We start from the raw sequence: 20,246 nt of genomic DNA, 5'->3' as shown, positions 1-20,246 counted from the left end.
TCTTTGCTCCTCTTCATGCTGGTTCAGTTTGACATGTCCTGCCCTCATCTCTTTCTGTCCTGCTACCCTCTGAGCTCCCTCCATTGGGGTTTTATCTGGACTTGCAAGTCTAATTCTCCCTTGTCATTGCTTGTAGCACGCGGGAAGGTGACAATAGGAATTGTGGTCATTTGTCGGGTAGGTGCAAGGCTTTGGGCTCTCAGTGAGTGTTGTCATCACGCTCCTGCTCAGAGCCTTCACCTAAACCACACACCATCAGTCACAGAAACAGCCCCCAGCAGAAGCACTTCCCAAACCAGCCTCTTGTAAAAACCAAGGTGCTCACAGAAAGAGGAGAAGCTGGGAGGGTTTGAAAACATTTGGGGGTAAACTTTGTGAGTCCCTGTCCAGTGTTCCAGCTGGAGCTGTGAAAACCTTCTCCAAAAGAAGAAAACCTTCTCCAAGCCTCATTCCTGTGGGGTATCTGACTGTCTGTCAGGAGTTTTGTGGAGACTTGGCTAGAGAAAAGAGGACATGATAGAATACAGCTGGTTAGGCAGTAAGCATTAAGCGATAAGATATTGGACTCCTGCTCAAGGCCGTGAGAGCAAGAGAGCTGTATGATAACAGGATGAGAAAGCAGGAGCTTAGTTTGGGTTAAGCAGCCACACGTATCTGGAGTTTATTGAAATCGGGCACGCGAGGGAAGAAAAAGAAAACACAGGAGAGAGTAATAGAGACTGTGCCGCCGGCGCCGGCACGGAGTGAGCCAGACCCCCCCGCCCCTTCCATCCGCAGCCGCCGCCGCGCAGCCGCTTCCCGCGCCCGGTCGGTGTCTCCGGAGCCCCCCCACACACATCGCGCCGACACCACCGGCCCCGGCCCTCACGGACCGCTGGGCTCGTCCTTTCCATCCTCAGTCCCTTGCCTCAGCGAGTGTAAAAACTGTTGGTCGTGATGTTATGCATTTTGCTGTAAATGTGATGATGAATACTGGTTTTCTTACGGTGGAAACTTTCTAAGGTGTTTTAGGTGTCAGGAATGGAACTTGGAAGAACAGAACATTTTGGCATTGAGAAGCTAAAAGGTGGTTTATGTTGATGCTTCAAATGATTGTGGTAAATGGTTTTAGGTAATTTCAACAACCCAAGCAAAACATGTGGCTTACACTGGCCAAAGCAATCAATCAGTCTACAATATGTTTATCAATGGCCACTCCAGATAATCCTTTTTCTACCTGTTTGGTGGGAGTTCCATCAGATGTGGCACAATGGCCTGTATCAAATGCATTAAAAACAAATCCCTTAGTTAAGGGTAATGGCAAAGTTGGCAGCTGGGATTTGACAGAGCCACAGGAGTTAGAATTATTGGGATCTATAAAGATGGATTTTTGTGTTATGTTTAATTTTACCAGCAATACCAAAACATTTGGGACAGAATCTGGATCCCATCCTGGGAGTGTATAAGAACACAACATCTTGGTGCAATTATACTTCACCAAAAAGATCCAGGTCTAGTCTTGTGCCTGTACAGTTACCAAAGGGAATTTTTCTGACCTGTGGGGACCAGGCATGGCCTGGGATACCCTCGAGATTATAAAGGGGACCACGCAGTTTGGGACAAGTGACGATCTTGATGCCTAATCACACAATGATTTAGAAACATCATTGTCCAAAACCAATTTGTGCATGCATTTACTGGCGAATGTGATGACCATGTTACCTTTGGTCTCCCTCAACAATAATAGCAACTAGTATATTTGCTCCAGGTGTAAGAGTATCTGCTTTATTAACTCAGCTATGCAAATTAGGATACTGGCCTAGCAAACAAAGTAACCAAACCTCAATGACATTAGAAGGCTTGATTAGTGATGTAAGTAGTATCAGCCATACAACTTTGCAACATAGACCTGCTAGAGATTTTACCTTTAGCACAAGTATAATAACTTTGTTTGTCAGCTGTGCTTTTTTTTCAGTGTATAAGAAGCAGCTTACCAGGCATGAGTTGCTAAAACTAATGTGCAGATTGTCCTTGAGCTGCTCTCTACTGTGAGAAACGAAGAAGCAAAAATACCTACACAAGGAGCAAGGAGGAAGCTGAGGCAGCGTGTGAAACTGCAAGGCTTCTCGCAGAAAACTACAGCTGGCTTTTAGAGAAAGGACCAATTAGAAGTACTATAAACACGCTGGCTTTGCTGCTGATTGTAAGGGTCTGATGCTTGTTAGTAAAATTTGAGTTATAGGCTGCCCGCAGGGGTCATGGACATACCAGCTATCCCCATGCACTGAGCCACGGTATCCCTCACACTAGTCTTAGGGAAGGGGAGAGCATGGGGTGTAGAAGATATGAGTATAACGGTCTACTGAGTCTCTCTTGCAGATTGACGTGTTTCTCGGAGTGCTCGCCGTGATGCAGATCAAGATGGAGTCACTCAGCTATTGGCAAGATTGAATAATGAAGTGGAACACGACCACCACCTGATCATATCTTCCTGCAATTGACTCAGCTAGCATGTGTGCTGGGCAGACACGTTATGTATCAGCCCGTGCCACAGGACACTGGAGTCATGGAGCATAGGGAACGGGAGATGTGGTAGGCATCCGGAAGATCTCGGGTTGTAACGTGAGAGGTGAAAGGTACAGAAGAGGTGGGCACGGGGTAGAGTGAGAGGAGATGCTGGTGGTGGCAGGTGTGAGCACATGCTGTAAACAAGGGGTTGAAGTTTGGCAGATGGATGTCACTCATGTGGCAGAGTTTGGAGGACTGAAATATGTGCATGTAACCATAGACACATGGAGCAAATTCGTTTGGGCAACAGCACAGACAGGGGAGAGGGCCATACATGTGGAGCGTCGTTTATATAGTTGTTTTGCAATAATGGGAATTCCTCAGAAAATAAAGGCAAACAAGGGTCTAGCCTATATAAGTAAAAGCATAGAACAGTTTATGAGGCAATGGGGAGTTAAACATGTAGCAGGGATTCCCCATTCCCCCACAGGACAGGCCATAATAGAAAGAGCTAATGGGACTCTAAAAAGATATCTTGGTAAATATGGGGATGTTAAAGACCCACATATGAAATTGTTAAAGGCCTTATTTGTTATGAACCACCTGTGTGTGTTTGGGGAACAGAAGCTACCACCTGCGATAATACATCATAATCCAAAGGCACAAAAGGAAAGAAAGAAAGAAATATGGGTTAAATATCGTGACCCTAAAACAGGGATATGGCAGCCTCCGGCCAAAGTATTATACTGGGGACGTGGGTATTTGTGTGTTGATTCTCCCACAGGATCCATTTGGGTGCCAGCCAGGTGGACAAGAGGTGTCCTTGAAGCTGCGGAGATCCAACCATCTGACGAAAAAGGACAGGAAGAGATTGAAGAATACATACAGCCTCGTCTTGTGGTCATTGGAGGACTGGCTAACAATCAAAAGACTGAAGGTTATATAACAAAAAGACAGTGAATTTAATGAATAATGAGGTGTTTTGTTATAACCATAGCTTTTAGTATAACTATAATTGCTAACAGCTTGACGCATTTTAATCAGCCTAGAGATAATATTTGGATAACCTTTGCTAATCGAACTGGTCAATCATCTCTTTGTCTTAGTTTCGGAGGGGTTACTAATCCTTTTTAAAACATGTTTGGTAGGATTGCCCGTGTGGAATCTGGAGGAACTTTGTGGACTAGTAGATGATAACACCTTGTGTAATAGAATGAGGCTGAATGCAATTAGGATGGGAAACGTCAATGTGAGATGATTAAGTCCCTTAATACCACATTAGCCTCACCCCCTGAGAAAATAGAGCTGTTTGGAAGTGCCAATGCAAGCTTCGGTACTAATGTGACTGAAGGAAAAATTGGATAAGTTCTAGGCCACAGGATATCCATAACTTTAATAGGAATCAAAAATACTGGGCCACCTTAGACTCTTCTTTGAAGTCAGAAACAGTATTTAAGCAATTGCATTCCAGTGTAATGTTTCTAGTATTACATCACCGAAGAAATTGCCCACGGGTATATTTTTAATCTGTGGAGAAAGGGCCTGGAACGGAATACCAGTAAATCCCCCGGGTGGACCCTGTTATTTGGGGAAACTCTCTTTATTCCACCGTTACTTAACGGCGCTAATGCAGCTTGCTGACCATAATAATAGCTCCCGCAAAAAACATAGTTATTATGAGTTTGATTGTACTGATATTGGTCCCCCACGATTTTGGAGTGAACTGAAGCAAGTCATAGTTGCCACCCTTTTGCCAGGAGGAGCAGCCAATAAGGCCATGAACTTGGCTAAACAGTTAGGATGTTGGACTAAGGATGAGGTAAATTAAACTTCAGAAATTATTTGTATGTTAACAGTTGACGTTCAAAGTGTAAATCATGTGGTGTTACAAAATAGAGCTGCCATAGACTTTTATTATTAGCCCACGGACATGGATGTGAAGAGTTTGAGGGCGTGTGTTGTATGAACCTGTCGGACCATTCCACCTCGATACATGCCAAACTGAAAGAACTTCAACAGGGATTACATCAGTTGAAACAAGAAGAGGGATTAGGACTTGAAGGATGGCTTAAGGGATGGGGAATAGGCCCTTGGTTGCGAACTGTTATAATGTATGGAATTGGCTTTATGGGTATTGTTTTATTTGCATTGTTAATGTTTCCCTGCTTCAAAAATTGTATTCAACAGACAATAGCAAGAACATTCGAGAGGATGTGGCAGCCTAATATCATTGTCCCAAAAGAAAACGGGGGAGATGTCGGGAGTTTTGTGGAGACTTGGCTAGAGAAAAGAGGACATGATAGAATACAGCTGGTTAGGCAGTAAGCATGAAGTGATAAGATATTGGACTCCTGCTCAAGGCCATGAGAGCAAGAGAGCTGTATGATAACAGGATGAAAAAGCAGGAGCTTAGTTTGGGTTAAGCAGCCACACGTATCTGGAGTATGTTGAAACAAGGGCGAGGTTTGCACCTAACTGGGAACCAATGATGAGCTTAGCTTTTGCAATATGTATGAGCCTGATTATTGTATCTATAAAAGAGTTGTATCTTTGCAAATAAAGTTGAGACTTGTTGCACTACAGGGTGGGCTTGTCTCCCGTCGTCTTCAGCAACTGTCCTCACCCCTTTTTCTTGATGAGCTGAGTTGAGAGCCTTGTCCTCTTTTAGGAGACAGCCAGATCCTGCAGGTTGCTGGTTGTTAACATGCTCTGTGTTTGTGTTTCAGGGGCCCCGTGGAAGCCCCTGAAAGCCCGTGGAAGCGGCCAACGCCGGCGCCTTGGTTCTGTGCCTGTGTGAGAAGGGAGATGCCAAGGTCATGGAAGAGACAGGCAAGGTTTCCCTGAAGGAAAAAGAAATTAAAAACAGGGGAGACCCATCCCCAAAGAGATTCTTTACTTTTCATCCTTTGTTGTGTTTCTGGCTCCTGTGGGCAGCTGGTGTGAATGCGCAAGGGCACAGAGAGCAGAACTGTGGTTAGTGGAATAAATACTTCATTCTTCCCAGAAAGCCCAGTTTTAAGCCAAATCCTGCTGCTGTGGAGGGCTTTGAGGTGCCGGCCCAGGGAGCTGCATCAGGGCTGGGCTGGGGCAGCTGTGAAGGGGAAACGGGGCCCCACGGGACGTGTCACCGTGTCACAGAGCCCTTGGTTCTCTGACGTGATGTAGCGCTGGCGCTGCCGTGGCCACCCCGCAGTGCCCGGAGGAGGTGCTGGGACAGGACAGGGCAGAGTGTGGCTGCCAGGAGCCCCTGTGCAGACCCCTCGTTCCCCACTGACTCGCGCCCGCGGTGCTTTGCCTAGTGTCTCCCAGCCCTCGAGGCCAGGCCTCAGCAGGATGGCAGAGAGGCCCCCCAGCGTGTCCAGGCTGTCCTGGCAGGGAGAGGAGGAACAGGAGGAGAAGAACCCTGGGGCTGCTGCAGCAGGGCAGCCTGAAGAGGTGCGGGAGGTCCAGGCAGGTGAGTGGCTGAGCTGGGCCTCAGTGCTGGTGGCTGCAGCTGCCTGGGCCCTGTCCCAGCCCCGCTGGGCATCCCCAGGGAGAGAGGGGCTGGGGCTGTTCCACATGGCTGGGCTCCATCCCCTGGGCACCCCCAGGCTGCAGCCAGAGAAATGTGGGTCGGCGTCCCCAGCAGCCCTGTGCCGGGGCTGGCCCTGCTCGGGGAGCGCAGGGCTCGACTGTGTTCCCCTCAGCTCTGCCTCAGCTCGCTCTTTGCCCCGTGCAGACTGGGACCTGTCAGAAGAGGAACAGCTCAGGCGCGTGTCAGAGGAGCAGTGGCTGTGTGAGAACATTGAGGCGCTGAGCCTGAAGGACCCGCACGATGTGGTGGTGACCCTCCTGCAGTCACACCCGCCGTGCGACAGGTAACGGAACCCTCCTGCCCAGAGAGCCCGGGGCCCGGGAGCTGCCAGGCAGATGGAGGTTTTCAGGGCCCTGTGGGCTCTCTGCTGTCCAGCACTGGGCTGTCAGTGCCAGAGCCTCCTGCCACGCTCCCTCCATGCACCTCAAGGCCCTGTTGCTCAGGGCAGCAGGCAGAGGCAGGGCTAGCAGCCAGCCCCTATGGTTGCCCAGGCCATGGTGCTGTGTCCAAGCCCCCCCTGACACTGATCTGTGGGCCTGCAGAGCTGCTGTGACCCTCTGGAGGCAAATGATCTCCCTGAGAATGACAGTAGACTACGTGCTGCAGGAACTGCTCTGCGTGCTGCAGGACTGGCCCCTGCACAGCACATTCACCTCGGATGGGAACAGCGTTGACATCTTTGCCCTGGCCGTGAGTTTCTGGCCTGTGCCCCTGCTCACCCCTGGGCTTGGGCTGTGCCACAGGGACATCTCAATGCTGAGCTCTGTCTCGGGGCGTTTTCTTTTCTGCAGGCAACCAGGGCACTGCTGGAGATCATCCGAATGCCCCTGCGCCAGGAGAGCCTGAGGCTGTATTTCCCCCAGCTCTTCCTGGCTCTGCTCTTCCAAATTTTCTCCAGCACAGAGGAGCTGCCTGAGGAGCTCTTGTGTCAGGGAGGCCAGCAGAAAGGCTGCCATCCCTCCACCCCCAGCAGGTGCCCCATGCCACTCCTGCCGTCCCTGCCATGGCCCGGAGCTGGGGCCAGGGCTCCCAGTGTGACCTGGGCTTTGCTCTGCACACAGGTTGGCAATGGAGACCATGAAAGAACTGCTCTGCAGCCTGGGCTGTGAGGGGACGGTGCTTGAAGTTGAGCGTCAGGGTGGCTGGGAAGACCTCCTCAACCCTGACACCCGGCACTTTGCGACGCGGGTGCTGGCCAGGTGAGAGCTCCCTTCTCCCTGCTCCCCCCCCCGGGTTCTGCCCTGCAGACAGCACCCCACAATCACCTTGTGGGTGACAGGGGCTTGCCACTGAGGGCTGGCCCAACAGACTGGAAAACCTGGGAAAGGTGGGTGCACAGCAGCAGACACCCCCCAAAACGCCAGCATCCCTTCCCGTGGTGTCTGGACTGGTGACACAGGATGTGGGGTCTGTCCCAGGGCCGGGCAGGATGCACAGAGAGCCTGGGACAGAGCCTGGGGCACAACTGCCCTGTGGGCAGGAAAGGAGTGTCCTCAGAAGGGAAGGCTGTGGGGCAGGAAGGGTGTTTTTCCGGTCTCCTACCCAAAAGGAGCTGTCTGGGGTGGGGCACTGGCTGTCTCCTGGTCAGGGCTCTTGGGGAAAGATCAGCCCTTGGCGAGTTAGTCCCGGGAGAGCTTTGCCCACCCTGCCCAGGGTCTACAGTGCCGTCTTCTCCCCCGGCAGAGAGATGCGTGGCATGTGGAGGAGCTCCCTGTACCACATGGCTCAGAGGCTGGTGGAGCTGCTCAGCAGGGAGCAGCCGCGCTGGGAGGCCCCCGCCATGGCGCTCCTGGCTGAGGTGAGCCTGAGCTGGGGTGAGATGGGGGGAGCCCAGGCTGTGGGGCCGGGGCAGAGGGTCACTGCTCGCTGTGTTTCAGCTCCTGGCCTACCCTGACATGAACGCATGGGATGAACGTGTCGTGCAGCTGGCGCCAAGGTACCTGGGGAGCAAGAGCAGCGTGATGCGGTGCCTGGTGCTCAGAGCCCTCAGCACCCTCTGCCACAAACCCGCGATGGTGAGCAGGGGGCAGCTGCTGGAGCCGTGCTGGGGGCTTGGGGCTGGGTGAGGGGAGCTGCAGGACACACAGCTGGGGCTTGGCTGTGCTTTGGGAGCTCTGGCAGCTGCTGCCAGCCCTGCTGCCTCCACAGTGGCCTCCCCAAGCCCTTCCGGGCAGGTCTTTGGCTTCTGGGTCCCGAGGCTGCAGCGTGGGGTTGAACCTCTGGAGTGGTTTGGGCAGGGCAGCTTTTCATGGCTTCACCACAAGCATTGTGTTGCACACAGGATGAAATGATGCAGATCCTGCAGAGAAGGCTCATGGAGCTGCTGGGGGATGCAGATGAGGAGGTGGTTGTGATGACCCTCAATCTGCTCAGCAACATTCTCCACAACTGCAACACCCGAGTTGTCAACGTCATGGCTCGGGAGCTGACTTGGAGGCTCCCGCCACTCTTCCACCACGTAAGGCTTTGTGTCCCCCCCTCCCCACGGGCACTGGCTGCTGCCAGGAAATGTCTGACCTCTGTGGGCTTTCAGGCCTGTGCCCACGTGGGCCTGCAGCAGCCAGTCTTCCTTTCCTCCAGGACATCATCCACGTGCGGCTGCTCTCCCTTCAGCTCTTCCAACACACCATGGAGGCTCTCAAGAAAGAAGAAAGCAAGCTGCTGAAGGCACAGGTGCACCAGAACCTGGTCCCACTGCTCTGCCTCCTGCATGAGGAGAGCCAGGAGGTGGCAGAGGTGAGGATCTCTGACCTTCCCATGTCCCTGCAGGAGATGCCTGGGGCCAGGAACGGCCCTGAGCTTTGCCCAAGCAAAGGGACACAGCTCCTGTGCCCTGGGCAGCAGTGCCATCTCCCTCTCTGTGTCCCTGCAGGCCTCTCGGGTCACCCTGCTGCGAGCTGCCACCTTCCTGAAGAAGAGGAGGCTCAGACAGGTGCTGGAGAAGTGTAAGCTGTGGGCGGTGGACGAGTGCCTGGTAAGGACGGCCCTCAAGGCCCAGCCCCAGCCTGGGCACGCTGTTCCCCTGCCCACAGCTGCAGCTCGTTCCGGGCACAGCCACCACCCGGCCAGGGGGAGAGTCGGCACCAACCCTTTCCTTTGCCTCCTCTCCCTCTGCAGCTCTCGCAGTGCAGCAGCAGCAGAGCCGTGCAGTACGTGCAGCAGGCCCTGTGGTGCCTCTACAGCCCACAGCAGCCCGTGCGAGAGGCGGCCGTCAGGTTCCTGGGTGAGACACAGCCCCGTCCCTCCCTGAGCCGCTGCAGCTCAGCCCCAGCCCCGGCTCTGGGTCTCTGCAGCCTCAAGTGCCCAGTGCCCGGGGAAGAGCCTGGGCTCAGCCCAAGGGGAATGGGGTTGGAGGCTGGGCTGGAGGGGCTGGTGTGGGGCAGCTGTGACCAAGAGTCTGTTCCCAGGAATTGCCGGGCAGCACCTGAGGGGACAGGAGAAGGAACTGCAGCTGATCCATCGGGGTGAGTGAGGGCAGGGGGCTGTCAGCAGGGACTGGCTGGGAGGCCCTAAGCAGGGACCTGCAACTCCTGCCCTGGCCAGGGAGAGCAGAGAGCGTGGGCAGAGCAGAGTGACATCAGGGGCACGTGGGGTATCCGTGGGCAGCACCTTCCAGCTGATCCCCTTGGTCCTGGCTCCATGCAGACCATGGGAAGAGCTGGAGGGGTGGCCCTGGCAGGAGGGGTTCCTGGGGGGGAACCCAGGCTCTGATCTCAGCTCTGTTCCTCTCCGTTTCAGCCCTTCAACTCGTGACAGATGACGTCAACCTGTCGGTCGCAAACCTGGCAGTTCAGACCCAGCTGAGCCTGAGAGCTGCAGAGGAAGCAGCTTCCTCCAGACCCAGCCTGCGAGAGCGGCTCTGCAGGGCCTGGAGGGGATGGGCTGCCTCCTGGGCCCGTGGCTGACTGGGCAGCTGCAGCTCAGCGCGGGGCTGGTCCCAGGACAACACTCCATGAGATCTTCCCTGTGCTCCCTGGCAAGTCTTTAATCCCTCAACCCACCAGCAGTGTTCTGTTGATTCATGGCACAGTGGTTCAGGCACTTTGTAGTTTTTAATGTGTGCAAAGGGCTTTGCTAAACACAATAAAGCTCTGTCATCAAAAGTCAAGCATGTCCCATTTCAGTGACATGATATTATGTGAAGTCACTGAGCACTGCTATCGTGCCCAGATGTCCTGTAATGTCACAGAGCACTATTGCAGTGCCCAGATGTGCTGTCATGTCACACAGCCCCACTGCAAAGTCCAGACGTGCTTTGTGTTACACAGTCCTGTTGCAGTGACCAGATGTGCTTTGATGTCATATAGCATTAGTGCAGTGTCGAGACATGCTGTGTTTTCACAGAGTACTGTAGCAATGTGCAATTGTGATATGATGTCACACAGCACTGTTGCAGTGCCCACATGTGCTGTGATGTCACAGAGCACTTTTGCAGTGCGCAGTGGTGATTTGACGTTACAGAATCCCGCTGCAGTGCCCTGGAGTGCTGTGATTTCATGGAGCACTGTTGCAGTGCCAAGATGTTCTATGATATCACACAACCCCCTTCCAGTGTCTAGATATGCTATGATGTCACAGAGCACTGGTGCAGTGTCGAGATACGATGTCACAGAGCACTGTAGCAATGTGCAATTGTGATAGGATGTTGTAGAGCATTGTTGCAGTGCCCACCTTTACTGTGATGCCACAGAGTCCCGTTTCAATGCCCAGATATGTTGTGAAGTCATAGAGCACTGCTACAGTGCTCAGACGTCCTGCATTGTCATAGAGCACTTTTGCAGTGACCAGACGCGCTGTCATGTCACACAGCCCCGCTACAAAGCCCAGATGTGCTGTTGTGTTACACAATCCTGTCCTGCACAATCCTGTTGCAGTGCACACATGTGCTGTGATTTCATGGAGCACTGTTGCAGTGCCCAGTGGTGATGTGAAGTCACAGAACCTGGCTGCAGTGTCCTGGAGTGCTGTGATTTCAGAGAGCACTGTTGCTTTGCAGAGATACTCTGTGATGTCACACAGCCCCTTCCAGTGCCTACAAATGCTATGATGTCACAGAGCACTGTTGCAGTGTAGAGATATGCTGTCACAGAGCACTGTAGCGATCTCCAGTTGTGATATGACATTATAGAGCACTCTTGCAGTGCCCACGTGTGCTGTGATGCCACAGAGTCCCGTTTCAGTGCCCAGATATTATGTTATGTCTAAGAGCACTGCTACAGTACCCAGATGTCCTGTTGTGGTTTGACCCAGCTAGCACAGCACTACCATGACAGTCTCTCGCTCAGTGCCCCCATTCACCCCCACCCTTGGTTTTCGTCACTCAGAGGCCCCAGTCAGCATTGGGAGGGGGTTACTTGGTATTCGTAACTCAGAGGCCCCAGTCGAGATTCGGATGGTTACAGGGCAAATTCGCATGACATCTTGGTTTTAGTTTGCAGCTGCAGAAGGGATAACAACTGGTATAATAATAATAGTACTGTGGCGTTGGAAGTACCCGGGCTTATTTGTATTTAAGATGAATGGATATTGTTGATATGGTGGTTAAAGTTGTGATGTGTGTGTGAACTGAGTGTTGAATGAATGAGACGCAGTCTGACTGTGAAGCGAGTGTGGAGCCCTTATCCGCGGTTCCGTATCTCCGCGAGGAGACCGGCCGGAGACGGACGAAGCGTGTCAAGTAATTGTAGTGTTTGTTAACTTGTCTACATATGTTTTATGTGAACTAAGGGAGCCAAGAAATATATTTTAATAGTACTGTTTTACACTATCAAGGTAGAGATAAGGAACAGGAATGAGAAGTTTGCCAGTGGCTTCAGCTTCCCGGTGTTAATGCATTAACTTTATATTCCCCTGGGGTGGGGGGAGAGGATCCCGCCCCAAACAGGAGGATCCGGACTATATAAATATCAGGGAATATACTTAACTTTTGTGTGTGAGTTATACAGTGGAGAAGAAAGAACTCCATCCACTGCCCCATTAGAAATTCCCTGTTTAAAACACCCCCATTTGGAACATGCTGGGTGGGTAAAACTGAAGTGTACTTCTTGCCAAAATATATAAATGTAATAGTGTTGGAAGGGGTGGTGACTGCGATAAGCATCTAAGCTGGTGTCCTGAGTGTGAAGAACACATAGCTGAGATTACAACCGTGTTTTGTGGTTGGGAGTTGGGATTACCTATTTTGAGAAACATTTCAGAGAAACAGTTACAAAGAGCAATTTGAGAATATAGGAAAATCATGGGAAGCACTCAGTGTGAGAGTCAAGAAAAGTCCATTAGGATGCATATTTGCACATTGGAAAGATCTTGTGGGGACTAAGGGTACAGAAAGTAAAAAAAACACTTATAAAATACTGCAACCAATGGTGGATGCTCTATAAATTAGATGACAGAGAGAAGTGGCCTCAAAATGGAACTCTGAATTAGAATACCCTCCTACAGTTAATGTTGTTTATAAGGAGGGAAGGAAAATGGGATGAGGCTTCTTATGTGGATATGTTTTTCGCTCTGAGAAATCACCCAGAGTGGCAGCAGGATTGTGGGTTAACGCCTCCCCAAGATCCCCTGATACTGGCCCTAGAAGAAGAAAACAGGGGAAAACTAAAAAGATGCTGTTTGTCCTGTATTGTCAGACAACGCTGCACCAATAGAGATGAGGTGTATCAGGCAAATGATTGAGAAAGCCTGGAAGGCTATATACCCTTCATGCCCCCTCCTAATGAAAGAGGGGCAGAATAAAACAGAAAATGAGAATGGAATACATGGGTCCTCAGGGGACAGTGAATATGGGCGTGTCTACTGACAACCAGGGTCCTCCTCCAACAATGAATATAAATATGAATGACAGAGGAACTTTACCTGGCCCTGCAATGGGTCCTGGTCCTTCCATGAGACCAGAAGGGGTTATAAATATGGGAACACCACTGACACCAGATAAAGGAACAGTGAAAAATGAGCCACAAGGCCTCAGATTCAGCCCCATTACATCAAGGACTCGGAGTAAAGTAGGTCCAATAATTCAAGCCCCGCTTAGACAGGCAATGAGCCCAGTGGGACCCACAAAAATAAAGGTTCCCTTTACCACTACTGACTTAGATTCCTGGAAGGAAACAGTAAGAGAGTACCGAGAGGACTCTATAGGCATTGCTAAAAGGTTTGATATGATTCTTAAAACCTTAGAACCAGGCAGGGGAGACATAGATGCCTGTTGGATGCACTGACTGAAACAGAAAAGCTGTTGGTATTGAAAACCACAAAAACACAGGCCCAAATTACGGGAGGGACATTACTGGGACAGATAGTTGATCAGTGTATCCCTTTGACAGAGCCAGGGTGGGATCCAAATGATCATGATGAATATCAGCAGTTGCAACAATATCAACAGTGGATAAAATATGGGTTGGAAAATGCGATTCCTGAAACTATAAATTGGTCAATGCTATATGCTGTAAGACAAGGCCCCTTTAAAACCCCTTTTTAGACAGAATAAGACTTGCTATGTGCAAATACACTCCTCTGGACCTGTTGGCCAGCAACAGCCAATATCCTTGTTCAGAGGCCAGTCATGTGATGATATCCAAAGAAAACTGCAAAAATTAAGAGGAGCAGACGTGCGGGATATAGAAGGGTTAATCGAAGAAGCATGGAAGGTCTTTGGGAATAGGGAAAGTAACAAGGACAGGAGAATGGAACAAAGAATAATAGCAACTGTGGCAGCTCTGGAACAGAGACCACAAAGAACAGAGCTACTGAGACTGGATAGGGATGAGTGTGTGTACTGTAAAAAAAGGGACACTGGAAAAAAGAATGCCCTAAGGAGTCCAAGGGGAGCTACGACGGACGAAGAGGGAGACCTGTGATAGCCCACTTAAAGGAGGATGATTGACGGGGACCTGGGGAGTCTACCCTAGCAGATCCACTGGTTACATTAAAGCTGGGGAAAAATGAAAAACAAGTCGAATTTCTAATAGATACAGGGGCAATGTTTTCAGTCTTAAATCAAGAACTGTTACCGCTAAGCAATGATTCTGTTGTGGTGATGGGAGCCACTGGCCAATGTGAAAAGTCACACTTTTTTGAGCCCTTAAAGTACAAATTGGGAAAGCAAGTAGGAATTCACAGGTTTTTGTATATGCCCAATGCCCCAAAAGCTCTTTTGGGAAGAGATTTGCTGGAGCAGTTGCAAGCCACGATTAAATTTGAAAATGGTCTCATTAGCTTGGAGGTGAGTGATCAAAATTCTATACAAATTATGAGCCTGTTACTAATATCGATACAGAATGAAACATTAACGAAGACATCATGAACCGTATATCCGGGAGTATGGGCCACAGATGTACCCAGAAGGGCCAGGAATGCCCTACCAGTGGAGATAAAACTTAAAGGAGGGCAGCAGCTGGTAAGGACTAAACAGTATTCCTTGAGGAGGGAGGACAGGGAGGGGATTAAACTGATAATAGAAAAATTCTTACAGTTAGAACTATTAAGAAAAGGCCTTGACCATCATCTAGTCCTAAGCTCACGCTGCCAAGCCAACACACACAGGAGCCAATCACAGTCGTCCGCGTGGACATTTGCATTCACCCCAGCGTGTGCTGCTGACATCACGCTGTCTCCTGCCATGTCCGTTAACCCCATTAGCATACCAACCGACACACGGCACTTGACTCTCAGCTGCAGAGCTCCTGGCGTCGTGACCTCCACACACTTGGACGGGGATCCTTAGCACCAAAGACAGCAGTTGCTCATCTCTGCCTGGCCAAGAAGGGAAGAAGTTCAGGAGGGTGAAGATGTGGCTTCAGAGACTTCTCAAGATCAACAAAGCAGCAGCAACACCTGCCTTTCCTCCTCCAGCAGCACCTGCCTTTCCGCCAGCTTTTCCCCCTGCACCAATGGCTTTGCCTGTACCACCAACGTTCACCTTTCCTCCTCCAGCACCTCCTGCCTTTCCTCCAGCAATGCCTGCAACAACGACTTGCCCCCCTGCACCGATGGCTGCCTTTCCCCTCCCTTTTCCTCCTACTGCACCATTTTTTCCTCCTCCCGCACCATTTTTTCCTCCTCCCGCAACTCTTCTTGCTCCTGCTGCAATGGCTTTTCCTCCAGCAGCTGACAGGGTGGAGCCAATGGAAGTGGATCCACCAAAGGATCAGGAGGAGCCCATGGAGGTGGATCCACCTCAGGATCGGGAAGAGCCCATGGAAGTCGATCCACCACAGTATGGGTCCCGGCACTACAAACGAATGCCAAGGCTCCTCTTTGCAACACCACGGAAATATTGATGTCAGAGTGCCACTCTAGTGTCAGAATCCATTGCAGCACAAGACCTTGGACCCTCCGCTTCGTGACCCTCTCTGCTTTACGACCCTCCCCACTTCCCGACTCCCCACTTCATGACTCTAAGGTAAACGACCCTCCCCACTTCCCCACTCCCCACTTTGGGACTCTAAGGTACATGACTCTCTCCACCACTCTCCGTTTCGCGACCCTCTTCACTATTTCAGCTTCATGACTGTCTCCACGACTCTCTCCACCACTCTCCGCTTCGCGTCCCTCTCCACTTCACCACTCTGTGCTTCCCACCACCTGCACTTCACGACTCTCCAAGACTCTCTACACTTCACAAACTTCTCAACTTCACAACTCTCCACTTCACGACCCTCTCCACTTCCAAGACTCGATGCTTCCGACCCTCTCCACGACCCTCCACCACTCACCACTTCAGGACCTTCTCCACGATCCTTTCAGTTTCACGACCCTCTCTACTTCACGACTCTCTGCTTCTCGACACTCTATAGTTCACAAACATCTCAAGGTCACGACTCTCTGCTTCATGAGCCTTTCCACTTCAAGACTCTGCACTTCGGGCACCCTCCACAACTCTGCGCTTCATGACTCACCACTTCAAGACCCTCTCCAAGAGCCTTGCAGCTTTACAACTTTCTCCACTTCAAGACTGTCTCCACGACTCACGCTTAACGACCCTCTCCACTTCAAGACCCTCCAGTTCACGACCCCCTCCACGACCCTCTACACTTCACGACTCTCTCTACTATGTGACCCTCTCCACTTCAAGACTCCCCGCTTCAGGACTCTAGCTTCAGGACTCCCCGCTTCAGGACTCCAGCTTCAGGACTCCCTGCTTCAGGACTCCCCGCTTCAGGACTCCAGCTTCAGGACTCCCTGCTTCACAAGGCTCTCTATGTTCATGACACTCTCCACGTCCCTCTCCACTTCAAGACTCTCTCCGCATCGCGACCCTCTCCCCTCTCCGCTTTGCCACTCTCTGGTACACGACCCTCTCCCCTTCATGACCCTCCCTCCCGTGTTCCAATAAATTATATCTTTGTAGCTCTAATAAATGTGGTCATGAATGAACACGGTCTGGGTGGGGAAATCTCAACAACCAATACACCACCAACTGTGCCCCTGGCAACAGGCCCTGTAAAAAGCAAGGGCTGCTCCTTGGGGGTGACTCACTGTGAAGAGGCATCGAGACACCCGTCCGTAGATGGGACAAGGAGTGGGGAAAGGTGTGGCCTGCCAGGGGCCAGGGAAACCCATCTGCTGGAGGGAGCCCCTGTGTTGCCTGTACACCAACGCACACAGCCTGGGGAGTGAGCAGGGGGAACTAGAGATGTGGGTGCAGAGATAGGGCGCCCATGATCTCACGCCAGTGACACAGACATGCTGGGCCAGCTCACGGGGCTGGAGCACAGTCAGCCATGGCTACGTGCTGTTTAGGAAACACAGGCAACTGGGCCGAGGGGCTGGAGTTGTTCTCTAGGTGAGAGAGCAGTTAGAGCACATTGAGCTCTGCCTGGGTGGGGATGAGGGCTGGGGTGAGTGCTTCTGGGTGAAAACAAAGGGGCAGGCTAGTGTGGGTGATCCTACTATGGCACTTTACTCTAGGCCACCTGAGCAGGAAGAAGAAGTGCATCGGGCCTTCGAAGAAACGGCTCAGAGCTGCCTCACAATCATCATCCCCGGTCCTCACGGGGACCTCAACACCCCTGATATTTGCTGGCAAAGCCACTCAGCCAAGCACACACAGGCCAGGAGCTTCCTGCACAGTGCTCGTGACAACCAACTGTCACAAGTGGTTAAGGAGCCAAGGAGAAGGGGAAAGCTCCCTTCCAACCCCTACCATTCTATCATTCTATGATTTAACCCTAAGGAAAAACTAGTTCACTGTCAGGGTGACGGAGCACGGGCACAGGCTGCCCAGGGAGGGTGGGGAGTAGCCTTCTCTGGGGGGCTTCCCAACACACCTGGACATGTTCCTGTGTGACCTGATCTAGGTGGACCTGCTTTGCCATGGGAGGTTGGACTAGATCATCTCTAAAGGTCCCTTCTTGTTGCACACACACAATTATTTTAGTGAACCACTTATCACCACCAGAAGTACTTGTTAAGCACCTAGTTAGTAAGAGACCAATCAGTTAGCTCAGCACTTCAAATAACTCACACACCTATGGATTAAGTAAGTATTCCTTTGAATCACATAAGGATCAAACTGCAAGAGTTACATACCACACCTGATGGGGACGTGTTACCTTAGCCACAAGACCCTGGTCAATGTATTCCTTAGGTTACCTTGGCTGTTACCTTAACTACAAGACCCTGGTCAACGTATTCCTTAGGTTACCTTGGCTGTTACCTTAACTACAAGACCCTGGTCAACGTATTCCTTAGGTTACCTTGGCTGTTACCTTAACTACAAGACCCTGGTCAATGTATTCCTTAGGTTACCTTGGCTGTTACCTTAGTTGTTACTAAAACAAAGGGACTGATATCTTTCTTTGACCAATCACTGTGGTTTTGGAAATTTTGTGTTTGTTGGGAACCAATCAAGGTGAAGGGCTAAACTGACAGATGGACATTTTATGCATGCTTGTGTTGGCAAATGTGATCCTTTTCTTTCAGCTCTGTAAAAACCCTGACAATGGTAACTAACAAGGAAGCACCTATGGAGGAGCTATCCCTCGTGTCTTCCCAGCGCTGCAGAATAAAGAAGTGCCTGCTTCTCTGCATTCCTGTGTAGGGAAGTTTTTCATGGATTGCAGATCCGTCAACAATCCAACCCCTACCATTCTATGATTCTAGGATTCTATTTGAAAACAAGGTTTTGCAACTGGTTGAATAACAAGACAAACAAACACAAACACACACAAGGAACAACATTAGCTAACGTCTTGGCTCTGTGTAGAGCTGGTTCTGGTCCCAGGGAAGGAGCTGTAATATTGGTCCTTATGCTAATGCTAAGTTGCTCAAAAATTTCCCTGTCTCTAAGTAAGACCCACCTCTGGGGCTGAGCCAATTGGGCACCCTCCACAACCCCTTTGTCAGAGGAAGAAAGTAGAGGAAGCTTATTTTTCTGGGAAGTGGAAGGAGTTGCATGAGGGACAAGTGTCTACGCAGACCCCAAGGTAAGTGAGAAGAGGAAGTGAATGATGGAATATTTCAAGTGAACATTTGGTGACGAGCACAGCTGAGAACCTGAGCACGCACAGTTCTATCTCAACTCACCTCAAAAGATGGTTGAGGTTACCAACACCACCAGCTGAGTCTTAAGACGGCAAAACCCAGTGGTTTTTCCCGAGTGGTCTGGCACATCTAGAACACCTTGAATTTCAATGTAAACACCTTGAAGGGAAATGTTTCTAAAGATGAAACTCACAGCAATGACATCCTGTGTCCAGTTCTGGGCTCCTCAGCTCTAGAGGGACAGAGAACTTCTGGAGACAGTCCCGTGCAGGGCCACCAAGAATATCAGGGGACTGGAGCACCTCTCATACCAGGAAAGGCTGCGGGAACTGGGGCTGTTTAGTCTAGAAAAGAGAAGACTGAGTAGGGACCTTATTAATAGTTACAAATATCTCTCTGTCTGTATTACTCATTTCATTACAGGGTCCTTATATTACATGCTGGAATTCTAACAGACTCCGGGTTTATTACACAGACCTCAAGACTACATCAGACTACCAGGAAAACAGCCTTTGTCCCCGTCTTATTTCATACGCACAACAACGGTCTTCAGGGAAAACTACAGGGATAGGAGGAAGGAGACTTGAGGTCTCTTGCCAGCTGTCTCATCCATGCTCCTCCTCCCCTCCAGCAAGTCTCTTGACCTCTTTGTGCATTCCTTACTGGTCTGGAAACACAAGCAATAACACTAAGCTGTTGCACTGGACAAATGTTGTGAGCCAAGGAGGAGGGGTGATGAGACCAATCTGCCTGAAAGGGTAGAATGGCCCTCGAAAGGATTTGCCTGGTAAGGGTTAATCTTTTCTAAGGAAGCCTGCCTGAAAGGGTTGGCTCCTTAAACAAAGCCCCTAACTTAAGCAAAAACATCCTGTATACACAACAATGATAACGACACCAGATGTCTTGTAGCCACGGAACATATATCACAAAAATGTAGTAAACAGTACCATAAATTTTGTAGATAACATTTGATTGATTTGTAGCATATAGAAAATATACGTACTCATATTGTTTGTTAACCTATACTGATGACCTTTGCGATATGTACTGACTATAAAAAGAGCATAAGAAGAAGCAATAAACTGTCACTTGCCCTAAGAGCAGTGGTCCGCCTGTCCTTCATCGTCCTGGAAAGAGCTGGTCTCTGACAAATGGTGCCGAAACCCGGGAAACTCGGTTGCCTTTGACCAGGGTGAGCTGCCTCCGAATCAACAGAACCGCGGTAAGGAAAAGGGGAAATAAAGGGGGGCAGAACTACTAGGAAGGTGTAAAATATAAGAAAGTAGAAATTTATCTCAGTAAAATAAAAACAAAAATCCCTTTTTTGTCTTAGATTTTCCGTTGACCAAGTCTGAGACTAAGTCTGGATCCAGCCGCACCTAAGCCCTTTCTATAAGGTGTCTTAGAAAGCAAGGGGGTCCAAACTGAACCTCGTGACTCAACGGTAGGGCTCCCTCATATTCAGCATTTACAATTTAAAATATGGGACATGTACATAGTACGGAAAGACAGCTGTTTGTAGCTATGGTTAAGACGTTGTTAAAAAGTCGAAATATATTTGTAACCACCAAGCAAGTGGGTGGATTTTTAGAATTTATAGACACTGTGTGTCCTTGGTTTCCGAATAAAGGCACTATTAACTTGGAAACCTGGAATAAGGTTGGTGAAAACATTAAAGGCTATTATGCTGCTAACGGCC

At 50.3% G+C, this 20,246-nt stretch overlaps 1 protein-coding gene across 2 annotated transcripts; it reads left to right on the top strand.

Moving 5' to 3' along the window:
• The first annotated feature begins 7,645 nt into the window (after positions 1–7,645).
• LOC133628004 (maestro heat-like repeat family member 5) lies at positions 7,646–10,145 on the top strand. Of its 2 annotated transcripts, none has more exons than XM_062015682.1 (8): positions 7,646–7,859; positions 7,939–8,076; positions 8,343–8,519; positions 8,675–8,797; positions 8,934–9,035; positions 9,179–9,284; positions 9,469–9,525; positions 9,800–10,145. In XM_062015682.1, exons 1-8 carry the CDS (start codon positions 7,749–7,751, stop codon positions 9,964–9,966), a joined length of 981 nt encoding a protein of 326 aa, XP_061871666.1. In that variant the 5' UTR covers positions 7,646–7,748; the 3' UTR covers positions 9,967–10,145. The 2 variants fall into 2 exon arrangements, with proteins under 2 accessions (XP_061871666.1, XP_061871665.1); XM_062015681.1 differs by having other exon boundaries at positions 8,642–8,797.
• Positions 10,146–20,246: the final 10,101 nt, after the last annotated feature.

Source organism: Colius striatus, chromosome 26 (genome assembly GCF_028858725.1).
Source record: "Colius striatus isolate bColStr4 chromosome 26, bColStr4.1.hap1, whole genome shotgun sequence".
NCBI lineage: Eukaryota > Metazoa > Chordata > Aves > Coliiformes > Coliidae > Colius > Colius striatus.
Note: the sequence above shows the minus strand (reverse complement) of the source record. Positions and strands in the feature narration are given on the sequence as shown.